Source organism: Microtus pennsylvanicus, chromosome 11 (genome assembly GCF_037038515.1).
Source record: "Microtus pennsylvanicus isolate mMicPen1 chromosome 11, mMicPen1.hap1, whole genome shotgun sequence".
Classification (NCBI taxonomy): domain Eukaryota; kingdom Metazoa; phylum Chordata; class Mammalia; order Rodentia; family Cricetidae; genus Microtus; species Microtus pennsylvanicus.
In genome coordinates, this window is record NC_134589.1 from 91,685,280 (window position 1) to 91,709,918 (window position 24,639).

The 24,639-nt window shown below is 49.3% G+C and overlaps 1 protein-coding gene across 4 annotated transcripts; it reads left to right on the plus strand.

The window, feature by feature from the left end:
- Window positions 1–15,825: 15,825 nt before the first annotated feature.
- Window positions 15,826–23,030, plus strand: LOC142831493 (serine protease 30-like). Of its 4 annotated transcripts, none has more exons than XM_075941679.1 (8): window positions 15,826–16,052; window positions 16,168–16,268; window positions 17,155–17,181; window positions 17,288–17,453; window positions 17,543–17,814; window positions 18,190–18,350; window positions 18,497–18,547; window positions 22,590–23,030. In XM_075941679.1, the coding sequence occupies exons 2-8, from the start codon at window positions 16,217–16,219 to the stop codon at window positions 22,812–22,814; spliced, it is 954 nt and encodes a 317-aa protein (XP_075797794.1). In that variant the 5' UTR covers window positions 15,826–16,052; window positions 16,168–16,216; the 3' UTR covers window positions 22,815–23,030. The 4 variants fall into 4 exon arrangements, with proteins under 4 accessions (XP_075797794.1, XP_075797795.1, XP_075797797.1 ...); XM_075941680.1 differs by having other exon boundaries at window positions 15,826–15,975; XM_075941682.1 differs by lacking the exon at window positions 22,590–23,030 and adding an exon at window positions 18,627–19,368 and having other exon boundaries at window positions 15,828–16,052.
- Window positions 23,031–24,639: the final 1,609 nt, after the last annotated feature.

Sequence of the window (24,639 nt, forward strand, 5' to 3'; positions counted from 1 at the left end):
ATCCAGTTGGGACAAAAATGCTGGGATATTGTTGATGTGAAGTTGCACATGGGCCTGGCCACAGCTCCATCTCGGACCCCTGGCCTATCCTTGCTCTTGCTGGCCTTTTCTCTGAGGTGGGAAGGAGGGGACTGTGGCCCAAGGACTTGGCTGTGCTATACTGAGGAGTTCAGGTTTGGGATCCCTGCCAAAGCTAAAGCAGGGTTCCGAGAAGCTTATCTCTGTGAGAACGGAGCTTGGCCCATCTTCAGGCCAGATCCGGGCTGCTATGGCGGGACTCCGAGTGAGCTGCACTTGAAGCCAGGCTTTGTCTCCCTGATTTAGCAGCTACACCCTGCCATGGTTGATTAATAGCAATGACTCTCTACTGAGGCCATAAATTCCTCTCCACCAAGGAGCTGCAAAACATTGAGGCAGCAGGCTTGAATCACCTCACCTGTCCCCTTGGAGGAGGGAGGAGTGCGGATGACAGCAATGACTCAGGCTGTGAGAGGGTCTGGGGCTTCCAGGATGTCCTGGGCTAAAGTCTGTTGCCCCTCCCAATGGGGGCCCTCCCGAGGCCTGGGCTTGCATTTCTCAGGGCTCTGGGCGGTGGCCAGGCCACAGGGGCTGGATGAGTGTGGTCTTTATAATGGTTGATACCTGAGAGTCACCAAAAAAAAAAAAAAAAAAAAAAAAAAAAAGACCGGAAACCAGCCAGCTCCAACAGGTGATGAAGGCGACTTTGCTAAACAATGTCTCCTACCAGGAATGGCGGAGGTGATAAGTCTAAGAGAACACCGTCCAGGTTTGTGTGTGCTTCATGCAGAAAGTGCAGTCCCAAAACACCGGTCCCATTGTTCCATCCATCCGCACAGAGTTGCACCTGCCCTGTGTTGTTTTGATTTCCTTTATTGTTAGAAAGCAATAAACGTTGTTTAAAAAACAAACAGGCCAGACTGGCCACCTGCTTGTAAAGGATGGAGCCTGGGAGTGCTTGGGGATTCAGGTGTCCCAGATGCCAGCACATGGCTGGTTGAGTCCCCACAGCAGTGCCCTCTGTCTGTAGTGGTCCCCCATATCCTTCCCCCCACTTATCCCCCAGCCTCCCTCGCTAGTCCCTCTCCTCCCCTCAGTCCCTCTCCCCCTGCAGCTACTTCCTGCTCCTTTGGGACCTCCTGCTCTTAGCCCTCTCTACTCTTCCCTCCTCCATCTGCAGAGCTGGGTTTGTCTTCCTGCCAGAGCCCTCACCCCAGCCCTGCCTTGGTTCTTGCCTGCTTCTATTCTTCTCCTTCCCTAGTTTCCCACTTCTATCCTGTACTCTGACCCTGTTTTCCCCAGGCCTGTGTGTCCATCCCTCACGTCCTCCCTCCGATATCACCCTTACTGAAGTCCCTTTGACAACTATCCGGGGTCCCCAATCAATGGCTAGATGCTTAGGTAGGGCAATGGTGGTGGCATTTGTCTATGGGAAGTCAGTCTTCAACTGTTCCCACAGCTTATAGTGCCAGAATCGTGAGTGGCCCCAGCAGGTTGAGCTTCCCTGCCAATATTTAACAGGTCAAGTAAACAAACAAGAGATAAGGGATCCTTATCAATATGGCCACACTGAGAAGAATAGGTAAGGAGAGCCGATGCCCTTAAGGTCATCCTTGGGGCATTGACGTGAAGTTTAGGTTTAAACAGAGGGCATGAGATATGATAACCTGGTCAAAATGTGGTCTTGTCAGTGGTGAGGGGACACAGACAGCCCCATATTGTCCTCTTCAGCAGCCTGAGGAGGTCCCCTACTCTTTCTTAAAATTAGATAACTAGCTAATTAATTAATTGTGTGTATATGTAGGGGCATGAAGGTCAAAGGGCAATTTTCTGGATGTCGAGGCTCTCTTTCCACCTTAAACTCAGGTCAGCAGGCTGGTACAGTAACGAATCCATCTCATTGGCCTGTTTTCCCTAATCTTTTAGGGACCTTGATGCCAAACCAGGATCCATGGTTTCAAGGCTGAAAATAAGTCCAGGACTAGATGATATTAAACAGAGTTGGAGATTGTATATTTTAAAGATCTATTTATGTTTATTTATGTGTTTAGTGTTTGTCTGCTTGTGTATGCTGTGTACCACATGCATGCAGTGCCCACAGTGACCACAAGAGAGCGCTAAATCCTCTGGAACTGGAGTTAACACCTGCTTGCGAGCTACCATGTGGATGTCTGGAAACAAGTTCTCTTAACTAGTGAGCCATCTCTCTAGCCCCAGGGGTTTTATTAGAGATCGTTTAATATAGACTTTAAATATGTGTGTTAAGAAAGAGAGAATTTCTCAGAAGAAAGTAAGAATATAGGCTTCTCAGAGAAGAGGCTCAGAAAAGTGACATGCTAGTGACTGTTCAGGCTTCCCGAGGGACACTTGCAATTGGCTGTGTTAGTGTTGACCACATGTTCAACTTTGGCCGTTTTCAGCTTAAATTTCAAGAGGTTGCTAAGAAACCCCCAAGCCCCTATATGTGTTCTTAATCTCTCTTGATAATCAAAATTATAGTGGACTCTGGTGCTGCCACAGATGAGTTTATAGTCTAATGAAGGACAACGATAAGGCCTAGGCGTTTGGGACATGGCCTCCACCGAATGGTTCTGGAGAAATTCCTAGAGGACTTGCAGGTTTACGGCTGGAAAGGCAGAAAGAACTCGAGCAGGAGGTTCTTAGATGTGCTGGTTTCTTGTGTTCCGGATGGCAAGAGGCTTCATCTAGGTTCCAGGGTGAGGGGCTCTCCTCCCTCCTCACGAACCCCAGGATTTCTGTGCTTTCCTTCCTGCCCATCACCAGCTCAGCTCCAGCCTCTCGGTCAAGATGTGTGAGCGAATTCTCTGTTCTAGAGTCATGCCCTGGCTGGCACCAGGCTTTTGCCTTTTGCTTCTGCCGGCCTAAGATTCCTGGCAAAATCCCCGTTTCTCAAGCCCATTGTCTCAGGCCAAAGGGAAGGGTGCAAGTTTCTGTTTGGAGTATCTTCATTTCAGTCACACTGGTGACAGCAGCAGGGGCCCTGGAAGTCCAGGGCTCCAGGGAAGGCTGGGATGTGAAGAGGGGAGTTGGTGGCCAGTTCCTGAGTGCACTGGGGTTTTCTTGATTCCTCCCTGCTCGGGGGCTCCCTAGCAGTGTCCATGTCCTACACAGTCCATCAGTTCCGCGGCTCCTGCTCCTGGGGGCTGCCCAGCTCGGAGCGCTAGGCCATACCTTGGGGCCTCATTGTGCGCATGGAACTCTGGTACTGAACATGTCCTGCTCAGGACAAAGTTCCATAAAACCGCTGGCAGCTGCAGATGGAGACCTTGGACTGCTGGGCCGTCTTGGAGGATGGACTCCCTGACTAGCAAATGTGCCATTCCTTCAGCCTTTCATAGCCCTTGCAAAGCTCTGGCATCTTCTCCAGTACTGGGTGGGGACTTCCTGGCCTGTGACAAAAGTCACCACAGTAAGGACACTACCTGCCGTGTCCCTGAGGTCTGGATGTCACCCCCCTCCCCATTTCCTTGAATTATAAACCCTTGAGGGGACCTTTCCTCCAACCCAGTACAAAGTTTTGGTTGCAAGGTTTAAGGGGGACGCATCCTGGATGAGTCCCCCACAATTTATCTCAGCATCCCTCTTGTACCCAGTATGGGAGATGTTAGTCTAGGTAGGGTCATGATAATGTTCATTTTCTCAGTTAAAGGATGGAATGGCAGGAAAAATCTGGAGCACAGCAGATGGCAGCAGAGTGTTGTGGGACATTTGTACACTGAATAGAGAGACATCGCTGTGACTGGCTTAATAAAGACTCAAAGGGCCAATAACTAGGCAAGAGGAGCTTAGGCAGGATTTCCAGGGACAGAGAGGACTCGGGGAAGAAGAGAGGCAGAGAGACCAATGAGATTCTGATGTGGGGTTCCCTTCTGTATGCTGTGAATATGTTTTATTACTATTGGTTAACAAAGAAGCTGTTTTGGCCAGTGGCTTAGCAGAGTAAAGCCTGGCGGGAAATCCAAACAGAGATGTAGAGAGTAGACAGAGTCAAGAAGACGCCATGTAGCTGCCAAAGGAGAAAGATGCCACTGCCAAAATCTTTCCAGTAAGCCACAGCCTCATGGTGATACACAGACTAATAGAAATGGATTAGTTTAAGATATAAGAGCTAGGCAGGAATACACCTAAGCTATTGGCCAAGCAGTGTTGTAATTAATGTAGTTTCTGTGTGATTATTCGGGTCTGGGCAGTGGGGAAACAAAAAATCAGCCTCCATCTACAAGACTCTAAAGTTAGACTCACAATACAGATCAGGGGTAACTGAGCCACGAAGCAAAATGTAGGTTAAAAATGTGGGTTAATTAAATTTTAAGAGCTAGTTGGGAAAAGCCTAAGCTTAGGTCAAGCTTTCAAAATTAATAGTAAGTCTCCATGTCATTATTTGTGAGCTGTCCCCCCCCAAAAAAATCTGTCTACAAAGGAGAACTCTTGGGTACAGCACCAGGAGACAGAAGCAGCTTTGAAGATCCCAGGAGTAAGGAAGCACACATGTAGCATGAGCAGACACACGCATGCAGCAGACACACAGAAAAAGACCCTCTGCGAAGCAGAGTGGGGACTCAGAAAGAAAAGAACTCCAGCTCTTCCTATAGCGTTTCCCTCCCCTAATTTAAGGCTGGCCAGTTTAAGGAAAGACAGGTGGTTGATTGGCACATCCCAGAATGAGGTCAGTCAGTCCACCTGCAGGAGGCCTGCCGGGGAGAAACAAAAACCTAGAGGCCTTTGTTTCAAGGTGCCAGGCTTTTGTCTTGGGTCCAGAGAGTGAAGATGAAGCTGGCTACATTGGAGTTCACTGTCTTTATTGCCTATCCATGTCCTCTCTGTCTGTCTGTCTGTCTGTCTGCCTGCCAGGGAGTCTGTCTCCCAGTCTCTTGGGAACCTTTCACCGGGCCCTCAGCGGTCCTCCACCCCACAAACAGAACAAGGGTTTTAAAGTGCACACTGAGCCACAGACGTCTGCTAAGCCAACACTTCTCCCAATGCTTCTCCCGCCCCAGACACGGTATTTTTCAAACGTCTCTCACGATCACTAGGTCACATGTTCTATGGGCCTATTGACCAATGAGGTGAGTGGCGTCTTAGTAAGACTGTTTTTCTCTGATGAAAGGGACACACTCAGCTGGAGACACCCATTGCCACCAGCTTACCATTAGTCATGGATGCAGATGGAGTGCCAAATGCCAGCGCTCATCTGATGACCATGAGGCTACAAGCTGACATCTGTGACAGTTAATGTGACTTTGACGGCTCTAGAATGCCCTGGGAGATGGCCTCTGAGCTGTGTCTGGGCAGTATCTTGGGCTAACCGAGGTGGGAAGGCCTGGTTGTATAGGTCCCGCTGTTCCCCGGGTTGGGCCCCTGGACCCTGCAAATGGAGCAAATGAGCGGAGCACGGACATTTGTTGCTGTGTGCTCCTAACCATGTGACCAGTTAATTCAAGCGCCCCCTGTCGTGACTCCCCCCACCAAGAAGGACTGTAGTCTAAAACTATGAAGTGTTGGATCCCTGACCATTGGGATGTTTCTCCACCAATGCAATACGCCAAATCGGACCAAATAAAGAAATCTAGATTTAATAAACAAAGTAAAGCAACTCCCAGGGGAGTCTTGAAAGGCAGGAGAGAAATCACACGGCAGGTTCTGCCACCAGATCTTAAATACCCTGAAGGCGTGATCTTGAGCAGCTCCCAGGGAGGAGCTGAGCCTCAGTGGGCTTTCTGAGGGGCAGGGTCTGGAATGGGAGGAGCGGGTTCCCAGATGAACATCCGGGGGAGGTTTGGAATGGGGGGTGGGGTAAGACTGGAGCAGAGATTGCCAACACAAACCAGGACGGAAAAATAAACCCTTTCTCCCTTGAATTTCTTTGATCAGGTAATTTGCCATAAAGAGGAAAGTGGCTACTACAACCCAGGGGCAGTGAACAAAGACTCCAAAGCCGCGGGCGAAAGGACGCAGTTGGGTGCAGCCTCCGCCACAGCGCTCCCTGCCTTCCTTTCCTTAGGCGACCCCCAGGTGCTGGTGTATAAACTAACAGCGTGACCGCGCCCTGCCGTGGTTGAGAGGAAGGAGACCGAACAGTCAGCGGCGTCTGAAAGAGGCCAGAGCAAAGAGAAAGTAGAAGACTGTGCTGGGGACCAGTTTGGGGGTGGGGTTCAGGTCCCAAAGAGGAGGTGTGGAGCCTGCGAAGGGAAGGAGGAGCCAGGCACGGTCCCGGGGTGAACTGGGATGGGTAAAGGGTTAAATGGGAGACAGGGAGCCTGTGAGCTGGGCTGTAGCTTGGGATCAGGGATTGAGGAAGCCAGCACTGACTACAGTCATATGTTCATATAGTCACACGTTAATAGAAGGGCCACAAGTTCCTCTGGCCAGAGGAGAATGATTTACGGCTTTTGGAGCAAGCAAGACCTTTCTTCAAGCCCCGAAGGAATGGGGGCTTTTGTAGCAATGCTGACCTTGGGAAAAGGACTTTCTCTGGTCCAGTCAGACTCTCCATTATAGAATATTGAAGTTTGTTTTTTTTATTTTTTTTTAAAGATTTATTTATGTATTATATATACAGTGTTCAGCCTCCATGTATGCCTGCAGGCCAGAAGAGGGCACCAAACCTCATTACAGATGGTTGTGAGCCACCATGTGGTTGCTGGGAATTGAACTCAGGACCTCCGGAAGAGCAGTCAGTGCTCTTAACCTCTAAGCCATCTCTCCAGCCCCCTGTTTTTTTTTTTTTTTAAATATGACTTAGTTTATTCAAATAGCTAAAGCTCAAAGTGAGCAAAGAAACTAGACACATACTACTGGGACTATGAGTAGACTTTAGGGATTTATAAATCGTGATTATCAAGTATACCTTATTGTATTATGCATATGTTACCTAAAATTTTGAGCAACTTGGTGTTAACGTGTGTGGGAGTAGGCAGAGTCCTCATGCTATGTGCTTCCATGGTAGCAGGAATTTTTTCCAAAAAATAAGTTTGTTTAGAGAGGCTGCCATTTTATACATCTTCACCCTTCAAAGTCTGCACACAATTTCCCAAAGGAAAAGGCATAAGGGAAGCCCATAAGGCAGGATGCGTGTAATGATTCGCTTTGGGGCCCGGGGTCCCTCGGATTCTCTCTCTCTCTCACCACTCATAAGTGGTGCCCACTTTAAGAGACCACTCAGAGCGGCCTCCAAGCTCTCTGGCTTCCAAATCCCAGGACCAGGGCCAGTGGGCTTCTTTAACACCACGCCTGTAGAGAGAAGACGTTCTCCTATAGGTCTTGTGGTGTCGCTGTTCTCACGGGTTTTCATGTTTTCAGCTGTGGAGAGTAAACCCTCAAACTAAAGCTCTGCCAGTGTCCCGCCGGCTCCGCTTTTCCTTTCGCTGGGCTTCCCCACCTGTCTAAAAATGCTCTTTTCCTCTTGTTCCCATTCCTTCTATCCTATCCCTGCCACCACTACCACTGGTCCTGCAGAAACCGGCAAGATTAGTCGGACCAGGCAGCTTTTTACAGTTCCAGCCGTGGCAGGTGGCCCAGCGACTCAGCAACAAGGCGGCTTGGCAACAGGGCGGCTCAGCAATGTATGAATGGTGTGGCCACATGGAAGTAATTCTGTTTTAAATGTATGTTCTATACAGCCTTTATGTCTCTCTTGTTATTATATTTATTTATTTAAAATATTTATTTATTATGTATATAATATTCTGTCTGTATGTATGCCTGAAGGTCAGAAGAGGGCACCAGACCTCATTACAGATGGTTGTGAGCCACCATGTGGTTGCTGGGAATTGAACTCAGGACCTTTGGAAGAAGAGTCAGTGCTGTTAACCTCTGAGCCATCTCTCCAGCCCCTTGTTGTTATATTTAAAACTCCCACGATTCAAAAAAGAAAAAGGCTTCTCTATACCACACGTGACTGCTGTCATTTTGACTGAGGTCAGGTGACCTCACCAACATCTTAACTGAGTGCCAGGTCAGGACCAAGTACCTTTACTTTACTGAGGTATTCCCTGACTGGTCCCCTGGTGCTGACTCTGTTGCTTGTGTGTTTTGTGCAGTGACATGCTTTGGGCCCACCAAAAGCATCCACTTCGTACAATTCCTGTTCACTGTGTGTGTGTGCGTACATGTGGCTTAAATACATATATATTTACTGTTAAAGGTTATAATATAATAATCTGTCTATTAAATCTCATTCCAGATTAAAAAAAACAGTAAGTCTCGTGTTTTAAATTGGTATGTACTTTTAAGTCTCTTGCAAAAATACAGTATATTTAATCCAACCCTGATTTAAGATATATTGAGCTGTTTTCTACTATTGTCAGTTCTGCCACTAACCTTCTACTGCAAGCAGTTTTTTCTTATTTCTGTCTTTTTATGAGTGTAAATCTTACCTGTTGAGAGCCAGTACAGTTAAGCTCAGATCCAGCTCTCCAGGCAGATTCTATACTGTAGTTATAACTTTTCTATACCTGGTAAACGATCCTCAACTGCTCAGAGATCTGGGGAATATGGCATTTAAATGCTTAAATATTAAAAAAAACTTTTCATAACAAGAAGAGACAGGTTGGCTTAAAGCAGCAGCACTGTTTCCTCCAAAGAAGACAGAAGACAAATGGGCTCAAAACATTGTCTATCTGCAATTTGCTTCAACTGCCAAGCACTGACCACTGGGTAAAACTGCCTTTTATCTAAACTGAAGATCTCTAGACATGGACAGAATTGCTGGAATCGACAGGCTAGCTGCTTAGGTCAAGGTAGGCTTATCTTCCTACAGATTTCTTAGTCCACAGGATCTTCTGGAGCCTGGCAGGCCCTGTGCTAAACAGCAAAAGAAGAATATGACCCTCAGCAACCATGGAGGACCCTGAGGAGTAGCTCTAGGTGCCAATCAGGTAAGTTCTCTGTTGTTTTTAATCAATGACTCGAGTAAAATCTTATCCTTCTTAAAGATCTCTGATGCAGTTTGACAGCTGAGAGGTTTTGTCTGTCTAATAGGACAACCTCACCAAACAAATTTCAGCAAAATACAAATACAAGTTATTAAGGTGTGAGCAAGTTATAAAGGTGTGAGACAGATACAATTTATCAAATTTCTCTTTCATGTTGCCTTTCATAGTCTTAAAAATACTTTCATTCTGATATAAATATGCTGCTGTTTAAAACTTATGTTTTCACAAACCCCAAAAATTCTTGTGAGTTCCAGGGAGCCGAATTGAAGGATCCACCTTAAACTGGTCAGATACACCCCTCTCAATTCCCTGGTCTTAAATTTTTTTTTTCTAAACTCTGTTCTGCCAAAACTAAAACAGGTCTAAGAGACACCAGACAGTTCTACACCACAAACACCAGACAGGAGCAAAGAGACCAGCTACCCCAGGATGAGGCTGGCACCCAGCTTTTTCAAGTCCCCCCCTCAATGACACCCACAAAAGAGCAGGAAGCAGTCTTGAGAATCCACCACCCCAAATCCTTTAACCTGTTGTGCCTAACCTCCCTCCTTTTTATTATAAAAAAAGAGATGGGAATGTAATGGTCTGTCCTGTCCTTTAAGAGACGAGCCCTGCCGGGCAGTGGTGGCACACACCTTTAATCCCAGCACTCGGGAGGCAGAGGCAGTCGGATCTCTGTGAGTTCGAGGCCAGCCTCGTCTAGAAAGAGCTAGTGCCAGGACAGGAACCAAAAGCTACGGAGAAACCCTGTCTCGAAAAATCAAAAAAAAAAAAAAAAAAAAAAAAAAAGAGACGAGCCCTGCCCACTCCCTCCTGCTGAGGCAGGCAGAACTTCCTTCTGCTTCCAGCCTGTGTCTTTCCTTTCAGTCTCTCTCCTAGAAGAGGCAGCTTCTGCCTCGCTCCCTTCTCCTCACTTCTCCCCTTCCCCTCCCTCTGTTTCTCTCTCTCTCTCTCTGCCTCTCTCTGCTCTTCCCCTTTCTCCCCTTCCACCCTATCCCTTTCCCCTTCATCACCCACTAAATAAAGTCCCACTTTCTCCGCATGGCGCATCTCTGTCTCTCACCTGCCGTGCAGCTCCCTGCCTGGACTGGCTGCCTTCCTGGCCTGCTGCGGTCTCGTGCCCACTGCCTGCTGCCACCACTCGGGGATCTGGGGCATTTTACTTTTACCACAACAAACCTCACTTTCTCTCACCTGAAATCAGAAATTCGTTTTCTGCTGAGACCTCCCTACTTTGTCCAGGAATCCGCAAAGTGTCCCAAGGGCTGACGGATCCAGAGACTCAGTTCTGGGTTCCCTGTGGGAACTGGGGACCCTTCTGCACCAGTTACCTTTCTTGTTGCCATGACAATCTACTTGACAGAAACACCGACAGGGATGAGGACTTATTTTGGTTCGTAGTTCCATGGCACAGTTCATGGCGGCAGGAACGCATAGCCGAGACTTGTCTTGGAAGCTGAGAGAGCATGGCAGGAAGGTGCCAAGGACAGTGTACCCCAAGGACCGCACGCCTAGTGACCTACTCCCTCCATCTAAGCCCCACCACCTAAGATTCTACAGCCGGACTGGGGAGAATCACCAGGCATCTGTTGATATGCCTGCTAACCTGATCCCTGGGACCCACGAGGCTCAACTGACACTTGATGTTCTCTGTCCTTTAGTGTACACTGTGGCATATGTGTGCTCGGGAACAAACACATAGACACACACAGACAGAGACACACATGTACAGACACAGACACATGTACAGAGACACATATACAGACATAGACACACAGACACAGAAACACACACAGACACACACAAGCAGACACACATATACAGACACAAACACACAGACACAAATACACACAGAGATACAGAGACATAGATACACACACAGGCAGACACACACACATATACTGACACAGATACACACACAGACACACAGGCAGACACACAGACACATAGGCAGACAGACACACATACAGACACACAAGCAGACACACATAACAGACACACATAACAGACACACAAGCAGACACACATACAGACACACATAACAGACACACAGATACACACAGACACACAAGCACACACACAGAGAGGCAAACACACACACACGCTCAGCCCACAGAGCTATTCTTCCTTTAGTTTAGCTTCACTATCTCGGTCAGTATCTGGTCTCTGTCTGCTTACGATTAAAAAATACCCCACCCTGTAAAAGGCCCTCCAGAAACACATCAACTCAGGTGTTTGTTACCAAGGTAAAAATTAACCAAAAACCTATTAGCTTCGTTTGCCCTCCATCAACCTTGAAAACCCTACTCATTCCAAGCCAGGTGTGGCCGAGCAAGCCTGTTACTCCTAGACTCAGGGTGTGGAGAGAGAGGGCTAAAGTTCAAGGCCAGCCTTAGCTACACAGCAAGTTTGAGGCCAGCTTAGGTTACGTGAGTCCCTGTCTCAAACCTTATAAACAACGGCAAGTTGCACAGCCAGGAAGCACATTGCTAACTCTCCACCGTGCCGACGGCTTGCGGTGACCGTGGCTTTGGCTACTTCTCATCCACCCAAATCACGTTTTCCTGACAGCAGAGACTTCAGTTTGTTTTTCAGAGGTCTGATGGTGACATCACTACCTCTACGTCACGTCTTTCCCTTCCCAGCCTAAATGTATGTGGATGTGTGGATCACTGGAGGAATGTTTTGTCCAAGGCTGTGTGACACACGACTGCAGGTCGGGGCTAGCGTGTGTCTTCTACCCCGCCCTGGTGTGTAATCCTTCAGCTGTCTCTCACCTGTCATCAGGCCCAGACGATCCACAGGGCCAGGATGTTTGTAAGGACAACGGCCTCAGTAACAAGAGGAACGCAACAGTTTCTCCGACGCGCTCACCATTCTTCCAACTGACCCGTGCCTCACACGAGAAGGAAAACATCTTTTGCCACTGCGCCTTGGCCAGCAGTCAATTATAAGAGCCCCTCCCCCGATTAATAAAAGCCTGCCCCTCTCTTTATTCAGAGTAACACCCCAGTCCCAGCTGACCTGTATGTTCATAGCTTTTGGCTGGATGTCATTGCAGTTTTCTCTTGTTCAGCTCATTCATGGCTAGACCTGCTCCTGTGTCCCTCCGCCCCTCTGCTGGGACTGGTTGCTTTATCGGTTGGTGCCCACAGACTGTTGAAGTAAAAAGAACATTACTTGGAGTCTGAGGAACTGGGTGAGGCAGCTGTGAGTTGGGGTTCCTGGGGAGGCAGGAAAGGTGTGAGCTCATGAGCTGTTGACAGGGGCCACCGCCCCCCTCCCCGGGACAAACCGGTGGGCGCTGGCACCGTGGTAAGGCTGACCTCACAATATTTTGCTTCAGTTTCGAAACGAACACCTGGCCCTTTCTTGTGCCTCACCTCACATCTCTTTTGACTGGATGACTCAGAGGCTGGTGTTTCCGCTCTGAGGATTTTTGTTTTGTTATTTTTTTAAGGTCACACTTTATTTATTGTTTAGGCGGGCCTCGAATTCTCTGTGTAACAAACAACATTGAACTCCTGGGCTTCCTGTCTGTTCTTTCCAGATGCCGAGATTACAAACATGAGATTACATGCACCGCCATGACTAGTTCATGTGGGTAGAATACGGACCCTCATCCGTATGGCTGCTGGACAAACACTCTCCAGAGTGAACTACATCCCCCAGTCCTTTACTCTGGATTTTTGAAATTTTGTTTTTCATTTTTATCTGTAAAATGGATGAGCAGAATGAAAAGGTCCATCCATGGTCGTCTTCTTTTTTGAGAGGGAGAGGGCACATGTGCACACAGGCTAAACAGGATCTCTCACTAAACCTAGAGCTAGGCTGGCAGCAAGCCCTAAGGATCCTCTTATCTGCATGCCCCCCGTGCCAACTTTACAGGCCAGTGTGGCCACGCCTGGCTCGTGTGTGTGTTGTGAGGTATGTAGGCACGTGTGTGTCACCATGGCACTCGTGTGAAGATCAGAGGTCAACCTTTGTGGGCTGGTTCTTGCCTATGCTTGTTTGAGGCCAGGCTCGCAGACTTTTATGGCTCCGAAGCCTCCAGGTCTCCGTCTCCCATCTCCCAGTAGGTCCTCGTGTCTGCACAGCTAATGCTCACCCACTGGGAGAAGCTCACACACCCTTCTACCAGGATGCTCTGTCTGCACAGGCTGAGTACATAGAGCTGGTTTCCTGAAGTCCTGAACTTGAGGGGAGTCCTCTGTGACCTTTACAGACCCGTAGAGAGATGGCTCACAGGTGGCAAGAAGTCAGTTCAGCCCAACACTGCTCAGTAGCTGGCATCAGCTACACTTTGAGAGGTCTGACCCTAAGTAGTTTATTTTAGTGGTTTTTGTTTTGTTTTGTTTTGTTTTGTTTTGACAAGGATTTTTTTCTATAGCCGTGACTCTCCTGGAACTTGCTCTGTAGACTTGGGTTGGCCTCGAACTAAGAGAAATCCACCTGCCTCTGTGCCCCAAGCGCTGGAATTAAAGGCAGTGCCACCACTGCCTGGTTTATTTTATTAATTTTGTGCATATTTAAGCACAGAACAATTTGGTGAAAACTTTTCTGGTGATAACTAATTCAATCCCACGTGTATGACAAAGCATACATGAATCTCCCTGAGGAACAAAGTAGACTAAATACAGCTCAGACATAGCTCCTGTGAGGGCTAAGGTTTTGTTTTAGGTTTAGATCATGGTGGTTAGGCCACCTACAAAACAAAGATGCCTCTGAGCTGTAAGCCCCACTTGCCCAAGGATACATAACTTCCTGGAATGCTGGGACTGTATTATGTAAGATAATAAACCACATGCCATTTCTTTCTTTTTTTTTTTTTTTTTGGTTTTTTTCAAGACAGGGTTTCTCTGTGGCTTTGGAGCCTGTCCTGGAACTAGCTCTATAGACCAGGCTGGTCTCGAACTCACAGAGATCCGCCTGCCTCTGCGATTAAAGGCGTGCACCACCATCGCCCGGCTACCACATGTCATTTCTATAAACAAGGTTGGTTGCCCCCACCGCACAGGATGTGCTTGGTCACATGTAGATGGGAGGTACATAGGCAGGAAGTACACCAAGATGAATACTTGCTCCTGATTGGACCAAGGCAGGAAGTATGTAGCTGCAGCCTGTGGGGTTTTGCTTTTCTGGGCACCTGACTAACCTAATTCATGGCCATTCTCTAGGAGTCCTGGGTATGGACCTGGCCAGTGTCCGTCTTCCTGGCCAGAATTTAATAAAGCTAGCTCTAAATTTGGCTCAAAATTTGTGGTAGCGTCTTAGTCTTGGCCAGTGGTGTTAGCACAACATCGAAACTCTTTGTAAACTGGACATGGTGGCGTACTTTTTAAATCCCAGGCAGAAGCAGGGAGATCTCTGTGAGTTCGAGGCCACCCTGGTCTACATAGTAAGCTAGAGCTATGTAGTGAGACCCTGTCTCAAAAAAGCAAGCAAGCAAACAAACAAAAACCCACTTCTTTGTAAAGCCCATAAAGATAGGTTCTACAGATTGACTCAGAAAAGCAAATTTATGCCAAGGGTCTGGGGGAGGATCCAGTGTGGGAAAAGTGTCTGACCACACAGGTAGAACAGAGGTCCCCAGAATAGAGAGCACCTCCACGCTCAGCCTTCTGGGTGGATAACCGAGTCTGCATTCCTTCCCAGGGAAGGAACCAATCTGGGAGTTTAACATTCCAGCTCCCCCTACTGCTCCTCTGTGAACACAAAGACCTCCGTGCCTCCTGCAGGAACTCTTCCCCTCTGTGAGCTGATTTGCTCTTGGATTTTGTGCCGGAGATGGAGTGTGGCTAAGGAGATGGAGTGTGGCTAACCTGTGAGGTAATAAGAGCAGTTGCTGAAGCCTTGATGGAGGAATTCATTGATTGCAACTTGTTGACGCACCTCATGCACCTGACAGACAGAATTCTTCCGAAAGGAGACAACTTTATTATTTGACTAGCCTCGATGAGTTATTTCCCTGACATGGTACAAGCACGACAGATCAGGTCTATTTTGTAGTATCATTAGGAACTCATTACTTCATATGTTATCTGACATATTTGATCACGAGGCACAAAATGAGGCTCCCATCTTGGGCTCCTAAGGGGAAACACTCATTTCACAGTTGAGCACCTAAGGGCGGAGGTGAGAACTTCCCAACAAAGTAGGACCCATCCCTGCTTCAGACCCAGGTATGACTAGCAGGGGTCACAAGGTCACAGAAACCCTGTGCTGCATGAACAATGAGAATTTTCAGCAAAGAAAATCAGCTTGGCTAAAGCTAAGTAGATACCCAAAAAGGCAAAAAGATTTTAACTGTTTCAGGAAGTTAACAACAGCTAAGAGAGTAGAGAGAGCTCGGACCCAGTGACATTTAGAGATGCCTTGGGGCCTCACGGAGCAGAATCCTGAGGTCTGAGAAGCTGATGAACACGAAGGTACTAGACTCCTGTCTCTGCATCTGAGGTGAGGCAGGACCAGGTTTGCCCAGGAAGTTTGAGAAAACTGTAAATGGGGGGGGGGGGGGGAGGAGAGACCATGGCCATCAGGGGTCCGAGGCCAGAGCCTCATGAGGGCGGTCAGAGCAAAGACTTCAGAAGTGAAAATTCAGGATCCCGGTACTAGTCAAACTCACTGAGGGTTCATTGGAATCCTGGCTTGAGGCCTTGCAAAGTACCAAGGTCAGGACAGCATCCTCAGCAAGGCTGGAGACTGACCTGAGCGTCCCTCTTGCCCCTAGAGTGGGAATAGGAGATTTGAACCCATAGCGATGCAGGAAGTAACTTCCTGGAAAACACTGGGTATTTCTGAGTTGATACTTCCTGGTCAGGAGGGCAAACTCTGACTACATTTGTTCCCATAATGAGCAACCAGGCCTCCCATGGCTTCTACTTCTTAAATAGGGTTGGCCAAGAGAGGGCTGTGAGCCACAGTAGTGAGGGGGCTCCAGAGCTCGGTGTTCCTGGCTTATCTCTGTGAGTCTGGGGAGGGGGTCCCCTCTCCTTCCTGAAGGGTAGGTGAGACTTCCCTATGCTAACCTCACAGGTGGACTGACACAGGGCTCCTGTTGCCTCTGGCTCCTGGTGGCTGGTGAGTTCCTTGACCTTCACCAAACCATATCCCTGGGACTGCGGGACCAGAGCCTGAATGGGCAGGTCCTGGCAAGCAGTGAGGTTACAGTTTGATTGCCTCGAAACTCCCCTAGACTGAGCCAAGGACTCTGACCCCACTGCGCCGTAGACCGGAGAGGAGCCATGGAGTCCTGGACAAGGTGCATTTTTCTTCTTCTGCTGCAGCTGCTGCCAGGTGAGGAGTGTTCTTCCTGCAGTCATCCTCAGCCCCTTCCTCCATGATGACCTCCACCATCCTGCTTCCTCAGGATCCTCAGCTGCTCTCCCTAGACAACCAGGAGAGGGCCAAACCCCATGTGCCCACTGACCCTCTGAGGGAGGCAGGAGGAGGAAGAACCACAGAGGAAAGTGGGTGGCTGTTCCTGAGTGGGGCGATGCCCCGGAGCCATGTCTCATGGGGATGGTAACTTTGTGGATGGAATGCTGACCCTAGACCTCTTGTTTTCTCTTTTAAAAATTTGATGAGAATTTCATGTGCATATCTGTTTTGATCATATCTGTCTTCTACTCACCTCGCTTCATTCCCCTAGGCCCTTCCCAGAAATTCTTCCAACTCCATTGATCATCTCTTCCTTCCTACCCTCTTCTGCTGCTGTAACTCACGGAGTTCAGATGCTGCTGTCTATGAGTCCACGGGCACAGGGCCATCCTCGTGTCCACGGGCAACCCACCAGTGGCCACAGCCCCCAAAGAACAATTGCTCTCCCTCACCTATCAGCCAATAACTGCTCAGCTAGAGATGGGCCTTGGGAGCCGCTCCCCACGCAACACTCCAAGTGTTGTCTTGCCTGGACAGGTCTTCTGTGCGTTACCACAGCTGCTGGGGTAGCAATATGAAGGCAACAGCCATGCTATGTCCAGAAGACAGCTTTCCCCAACCTCTTCCCCATCCTGCAGCTTGCATCCCTCCTGCCTTCTCTTCTGTCCCGTTCTGGAGCTTGGGAGGTGTTGACGTAGATACGGATGTACCACTGAGACCGAGTCGCTTATTCTCAGTGTTTTGGCCAGTTATGAGTGCCTGCATGAACCAGTCCACTGAGAAACTTTCTCTTGTTTTCTAGGAGGCCATGGGGATGTGTTGCCTTCAGGTAATGACCAGCCCTGAGCATCCCAGGGAAGAGACCAGGGTGGAAGGAGATGTTGGATATGGTGGGTCCTGGGTGGGACTGGCTTTCTGAGAAGGTCCTTCTGCAGTGTGTGGCCATTCCAGAGATGCTGGGAAAATCGTGGGTGGCCAAGATGCGCCAGAAGGACAGTGGCCGTGGCAGGTCAGCCTGTGGATAGCTGGAGAGGGCCACGTATGTGGGGGCTCCCTCATCCACCCAGGATGGGTGCTCACGGCTGCCCACTGCTTCAACAGGTAAGCAAAGGGTGCAGAGTGGCCGCCATTCTTGTTCCCTTCTTCATCTCTGGCAGAGGTCTCAACAGACTGGGCCTGTCTCTTTCTAGGTTTAAGGACCCTAGCTTTTACCAGGTGAAGGTTGGTGGACTGACACTCTCCCTTCTGGAGTCCCCCACAACCCTAGTGACTGTGAGGAGCATCTTTGTGCACCCCAGCTACCTCTGGGAAGACACATCTAGTGGAGATATTGCCTTGGTGCAACTGGGCACGCTTCTGAAACCCTCTCAATTCTCTCCCGTCTGCCTCCCGGAAGCCCAAGCTCCTCTCACCCCTGGGACTGTCTGTTGGGTAACGGGCTGGGGCTCTACCCAAGAAAGAGGTGAGAGAATCCTTCCACACCCAGTCCCTACTGCTGTCCATGGGAAGGCTTGGCCGGGAGGGGATGCACTGCCAACCTGTGTGGTTTCACTTGACCACGGTGCCCACTCAGGGCAGATTTGGGGAACCCCACCCAGTGTGCAGGGTTCTGCCTTCTGTAGAAATGGGTAAGCTGAGGCCCAGCAGCCATGAGATTATGGAAGCCGGCACACAGGGGCGGACTGTCCTTGAACTCTGTTCTCTGACTCTGCTTCCTGGTTTGGGGACTTGGAGAAGGACTAGAGAAGAAAGAAATGGCAGGAGGTTCTGGTTGTCTGCATGGTGGGAGGTTCCAGCAGGTCAGGGTGCACTCAGGCCGGGACTCTCTCTTGTCCAGACCTGGCGAGTGTCCTCCAGGAGTTAGCTGTGCCTCTCTTGGACTCGGAGGAGTGCGAGAAGATGTACCACATCCCGGAGAGCAGCCAGTCAGGGAAGCGATTCATCCAGTCAGACATGCTCTGTGCGGGCTACGCAGAGGGCCAGAAAGACTCCTGCCAGGTGCCAGCAGTCCCACCTTGTAGTCCATATCCGTGCTCCACACCCTAGAGACGCTGAGGAGGACCAGGGCACTCACCCAGTCCCTGTGGCCTCGTCAGAGGGTGTTTTTAAAATTTTTTCTTGACTGGGCTCTCCTTTTTTCTCAGGGTGACTCTGGGGGACCACTGGTCTGTGTCATCAACAGTTCTTGGATCCAGGTGGGAATCACCAGCTGGGGAGTTGGCTGTGCTAGGCCGCTCAGGCCCGGCGTTTACACACGGGTGCCATTTTATGTAGACTGGATTCAGAAAACCTTGGCAGAGAACCATTCTGAACATTCTGAAGCCTGCGGGGGCCACTCCGGAGCCTCTGGGCCACATCCACTACTGATGCTAGTGTTGCTGGCAATAGCCTTGCCAGCGGCTCTGTGAACTATGAGCTCTAGAGTCCAGGATCCCCCTCCCCGCGGTGGGATGGGAGTCTTGGAAGCTTAGAGAAGACGCTCAGAAATGGTGGGTTCACAGGCGACAGCCTGGGAGGTGTTGGAGGCTGAAGGGATCTGAGTTTTAGGACACAGTAATCTGGAACACAGGGACACATCCTCAAATACAGACAGCCACTCACACGTCACCACAGCCTGGCCTTGATTCAGCTCTACAGGTGCTAACTCCTTCAGGGACACACAGTGCCACAGCGGAAGTAGGAAAGCCCAGAGAGGGCCGTGAACTTCCCAAGGTCACACAGTTAGCCAGCTGGATAGACTCTCCATTAAACAAGTGTGGATCAGAACCTGTGCACCTGCCCCAAAGGGACCCCATGCTGGTATGCACCATTGCACCTTGTTTGGTTCCCAGCACCCGCATCGTGGGGCTCACAACTGCAGAAGGTCCTGCTTCTGGCCTGAGGACACACACACGGGGGTACACAAACATATAAAATAAATTATTGTTAAAAAGGCATGTTTATTTTATGTGGATGGGTGTTTTGTCTGTATGTGCAGTACCCATTCAGATCTCCTCTCTCTCTCTCTCTCTCTCTCTCTCTCTCTCTCTCTCTCTCTCTCTTGCTCTCTCTCTCTCTCTCTCTCGTCTTTGGAGACAGGGTTTCTCTGTGTAGCCTTGGTTGTCCTGGAAATTGCTCTATAGACCAGACTGGGCTTGAACTCAGAGAACCACTCCCGAGTGCTGGCTTGCACCACTACCTCCTGGCTCCGTTCAATCTCTTGAGACTAGAGTCACAGACTCAGGTTACAGACAGTCATGAGCTGTCATGTGGTTGCCGGGAACTGAACCTGGGTTCTTTGGAGGGACAGCCTGTGTTCTTAGCCATGGAGCCATCTCTCCAGCCCCCAAAATAAGGCAAATATTTTTAAGAAATCCTTTGACAGAGCAACTTTCCGTCTGCTGGGTCTGATCACAAGATGCAGGGTGTGTGTCGGATGAAACTGCTTTTTCTCAGTTTCTCTAGCAATTCATTCGCATTGTGTTTTCCAAACACATCTGGCCACGGGCTATGTATCGGTAAGTTGTTATGTGCTGTTTGAGCTCACTAAGAAGCTGGGAATAGGGTCGCCCCAACCCCATTTCAGACTCAAACACATTTAAATGTCCTCCAAGACCCCTTGTCTGGGACCGGACTGGCCTCTCTAACTCCGTGACAGGAAGGATAGCGTAGCCAATAGTGGAGGAGTGGAAACCGTGCCCTTGAGGACAGCTAGACAGTGGAGCATTTCCAGGAAGGCTTTCTCTTGCTGATCCCGTGACAGAAAGGAGCCTGCCATGGGAAGTTCAGCCGTGGAGGGGAGCACACCTGGGAATCCAGGGGACGCCTGAACTTCCCAGTTCCTATTGGAGGCTGTGAAGACTGACTTTATGACATCGTCTCTTTCGGTTGCTGTTTGTCCTCTTACTCGGAGGCCTCACCAGAGGGAATGCTCTGCTTGCCTGGACTCACTCTGATGGGAACTCCAGCCCTCAACAGGGCTCCGCCAGTCTGCAGATGAGATGTGCTGAACACCTGATTCCATGATGTTTTGCTTTCTATTCCTTGCTTTTTGTTCGTTTACTTTGGCTTGCTATCCCCTAATAATCTAATTTAATTAAAGCTAAAAGCATGGCTGTCATAGATCATTCTCCAAAGCATAAATAGTAGTAGTGGATTTAAAAATAGTCCTAGAATGGAGAGATGGCTCAGGGGCTCAGAGCACTGACTGCTCTTCCAGAGGACCAGAGTTCAATTCCCAGAAACCACACTGTAGCTCACAATGGTCCGTAATTACGGCTTCAGAGGATCTGAATCCTCTTCAGACCTCCATTGTCACTGCAGGTATGCAGTGCATTTACATATATGCAGGCAAAGCACCAATATTTACAAAATAAAAATAAAGTCTTTAAAAATTAAAAAAAAAGTCCGTTGCCCAAGAAGGCTTTTGAAGTTTAGGCCTAGGCAATTTGCCTGCATCTCCCCTGTGTCTTCACGGTTAGAGTCACTGTTGTCTGTCAACTCTCCTGTGTGGTTACTAGCAAAACTCCCATTCTTTCTTGAAAGTGTCTCAAAAGTATATGCATATATATATATACACACACATACATACACACACATACATATATACGTACGTACACACACGCAGGTGCGCGTACACACACACATTACACACACATATATGTTTTCTTTGCAAGTCAGTCAAGCTAAGAGCCAGGAACCCTTTGATGCTTTTAATGTCAGCCTCAGCATGTAGTTGCCATGGTCACTAACTGGCTAATAAGAGTCTTTATTTTGCAGTCCTGGCCATCTCTCCATTCTAGGACTATTTTTAAATCCACTACTACTATTTATGCTTTGGAGAATGATCTATGACAGCCATGCTTTTAGCTTTAATTAAATTAGATTATTAGGGGATAGCAAGCCAAAGTAAAAGAACAAATAGCAGGCAATAGAAAGCAAAACATCATGGAATCAGGTGTTCAGCGTATCCCATCTGCAGACTGGCGGAGTCCTGTTGAGGGCTGGAGTTCCCATCAGAGTGAGTCCAGGCAAGCAGAGCATTCCCTCTGGTGAGGCCTCCGAGTAAGAGGACAAACAGCAACCGATAGAGATGATGTCACAAAATCGGTCTTCATAGCCTCCAATAGGAACTGGGAAGTTCAGGCGTCCCCTGGATTCCCAGGTGTGCTCCCCTCCACAGCTGAACTTCCTGCTGAGCATCTACCACATGTCCCCAACCTACTGGAGACTGCAGGTGCTGTCCATAACAGCTGTGGATGCCGTCACCTGGGTGGGGAGTGCCCTTAGCTGGGTTTTAGCAGATGAACCGAAGGGCACCTGACAGAACAGGTGATCATTTTCAGGGAGAGAGACAGGTGAAAAGCCACTCTTTCCTTGGAGGTTTGAGAAACTTCCACTGTCTGTGTAAGAAGAGGTTGTTGGGCTGTCAGGGCCATGGAGGGGATGGCCCCAGGGCCAATCCTCTGTTTCCTGAAACACTGCCCACCCTAGGTGGCTGCCTGGAATGCTCCACAGAAAGGACAGTAAAGCCAGCCTGGGGATAAAGCCAAGGGTGGGAGCAGAGGAGTGGCTTAGTTGATAAAGTGTTCACTGTACAAGCACGAGGCCCAGAGCTTGAACCCCAGCACCCATGCGAAGATGCCATGTGTAGCAGCGAGAGCAGTAATCTGAGTGCTGGGGAGGAGAGGAGGCCCTCTGCAGCTCCCTGCCAGTCAGACTGGCCTGAGAGGTAAGCTCCAGGCCCGTGAGAGACCCTGTCTCAAAAAAACATAGGGTTGCTAGCCCTGGAGTAAAATACTTGAGGTTGGCTTCCGTCCTCCACACACGCACATGTGCATATATACATTGAACTCACACAGACACACACAGACATACACAGACACATACACACAGACACACACACACTGACAGAAACACACAGACACACACACACAGACACAGAACACACAGACACACACACACAGACAGACACACGCATACAGACACACACATACATACAGAGACACACACAGAGCTGACTGCCCGGGGCAGAGGGAGAGATCAGGTGAGCAAGACACCTTCCAGCCCTGGATCCTCTGCCCTTTCAGAGAACAGGCACCGTTGACAGCCTCGGTTACGCCTGGGCAGAGGTGTCTATCTTCTGATGCCCCTGAGTCCGGGTGCCACGGAGTCCCTTGCTCTGTCCCCACGGAGCCCCTCACTGACCTTCCTGGGTACCCCTGTCTGCACTCTGCCCTATCCCATTTGTCCTTCCAGAAGGCAGAACTCAAGTCTGGCGAGGGTCTTGGTCTTAAGGAGCCGACTCTGCCCTCTCCTTTCAAGTGCCGAGCTGATAAATTCTGTTGCCTTCTGCCTCCCGATAACTACCATCCAGAAGACAGCAAGACGATGTGGGGTAGAACAGAAGAAAAGTCCTCAATTTTGCCTTCCATATTTTTTTTTTGTGGAGGGGGTTTATTTTCTGAGCAAACTCTCATATAACTCATACTGGACCTGGCTCACTGTGTAGCTGAAGATGACTTTGAACTCCAGATCACCCCACTTTCACCTCTGGGATTTCAGGGGTGTGCCACTAAGCCCTGTTTCAATTCTGCATTCCATGTACCAGATACGGATAAACCTACCCCTGTATCTATCAACTCTCAGGAAGTCTCCAAACAAGAGCCTTCTTAGATAGCAGCCTTATCTTTTTTTTTTTTTTTTCGAGACAGGGTTTCTCTGTAGCTTTTGGTTCCTGTCCTGGAACTAGCTCTTGTAGACCAGGCTGGCCTCGAACTCACAGAGATCTGCCTGCCTCTGCCTCCCGAGTGCTGGGATTAAAGGCGTGCGCCACCACCGCCTGGCAGCCTTATCTTTTTTAAAAAAAATTTTATAATTTGTTTATCCTTATTTTATATGCATTGGTGTGAAACTGTCAGATCCCCTAGAACTGGATTTTCAGACAGTTGTGAGCTGCCATGTGGGTGCTGGGAATTGAACCCCATGTCCTCTGGAAGAGCAGTCAGTGCCCTTAACCACTGAGCCATCTCTCCAGCCCCCCGCCTTATCTCTTCAGACCGCACAGCCTGTTTCTAAGATCCCCTCTGACCCAGGCTAAGCGTGTCTCTGAACATCTATGCATCCCTATGTGTGTCTCCATGTGCATGAGTTCTGTAGACCAACCTTCATCCCCACCCTCCAGGGCTGCTTGTCTTCCTCATCCATCTGCCCCCAACAACGGGTTACAGGAAAGAGCCGGAAACAGCACAGGAAAACCCAGTTCTGCAGACTGGTATAGACTGCATGCAAACACGGTCCCCTTTGTCTTCTGTTAGTCTGTTACCCTCCCACGATGATACTGCCGGTGGGTTTTGAAAATGGGCCTTTCTGCTTATGGTAGCAGGCAAGGAGGTGCAGGGCGAGGATGAAGGTCAAGGATGTGATAGCTGGGGATGGGTGGGTGCCCTGGGGAAGTTGGGCTGATGTGGCACCCAGGCGACTGTACCCATCGCCGTCTACACAGGGACTCCTCTCAGGCACCCCTGCTAGCTGCACTGTCTGTCTAATCTAGGTGCAGATCTAGTGACAGGTTCCTTCTTGGACAGGTTGAAACAGAACTGCCCAGTTCCGTGTTGTGCAAGAGGAGGCCGCTCAAGGCCACAGAAACAAACAGATAGGCGCACCCTCCAAGGTCAGGTCAGAACAAGGAGAAGGAAATGGTTACAATTTATTAAAATGTTCCGGAAAACCCACAGCTGATTTCTGTTCAAAGGTCAAGTCGGGGAATGATTGGCTGAGATGAGGGACTGAACCAGGAACCAAGTGAGGAACAATGGGGTTTCCCCAGCAGCAGCCCAGGGCTGAGGCTTCATGGCCTCCTCTCGGGACTGGGAGTGTGTTGGTGAGAGGTGATTCTCAAGGACACTGCGGGGAGCCAGTGCCAGTGGTACCACGTGTGGCTGGCTCTAGGTTTCCAGGATGAAGGCGCTGAGGCCACTGGCACAGGGGGTATGGGAGGTCCATTTCCTTCATGGTTTGGGGCTAGGCTGGTACCCACACAGGAGGCGATAGAGGGAAGGATTTGGATTTCAGTATCATGCCCTCTTGGCCTTGGAATTCTCGTCTGTAAAATAAGAATTAACCTCCCCAACAGGGTGGTTCTGATGATTAAATGAGTAATAATTGTGAAAGTATGTGTGCGCTGTGGTACATGCTGAGTGCAGGTCTGTTCTTCCATCCATCCTTCCATCTACCCATCATCCAGCTATCTATCTGCTCACTGTCATGTCCATCCCTCCATCCCTCCCTCCATCCCTCCATCCCTCCA

Bases quoted from the DNA above. Each gene is read 5' to 3' on its own strand.
- LOC142831493 (XM_075941679.1), top strand. From the start codon at position 16,217: ATGGAGTCCTGGACAAGGTGCATTTTTCTTCTTCTGCTGCAGCTGCTG. The intron at 16,269-17,154 runs GTGAGGAGTGTT...CTTGTTTTCTAG, and splicing joins TCTGCTGCAGCTGCTGCCAG to GAGGCCATGGGGATGTGTTG. The intron at 17,182-17,287 runs GTAATGACCAGC...GTCCTTCTGCAG, and splicing joins TGGGGATGTGTTGCCTTCAG to TGTGTGGCCATTCCAGAGAT.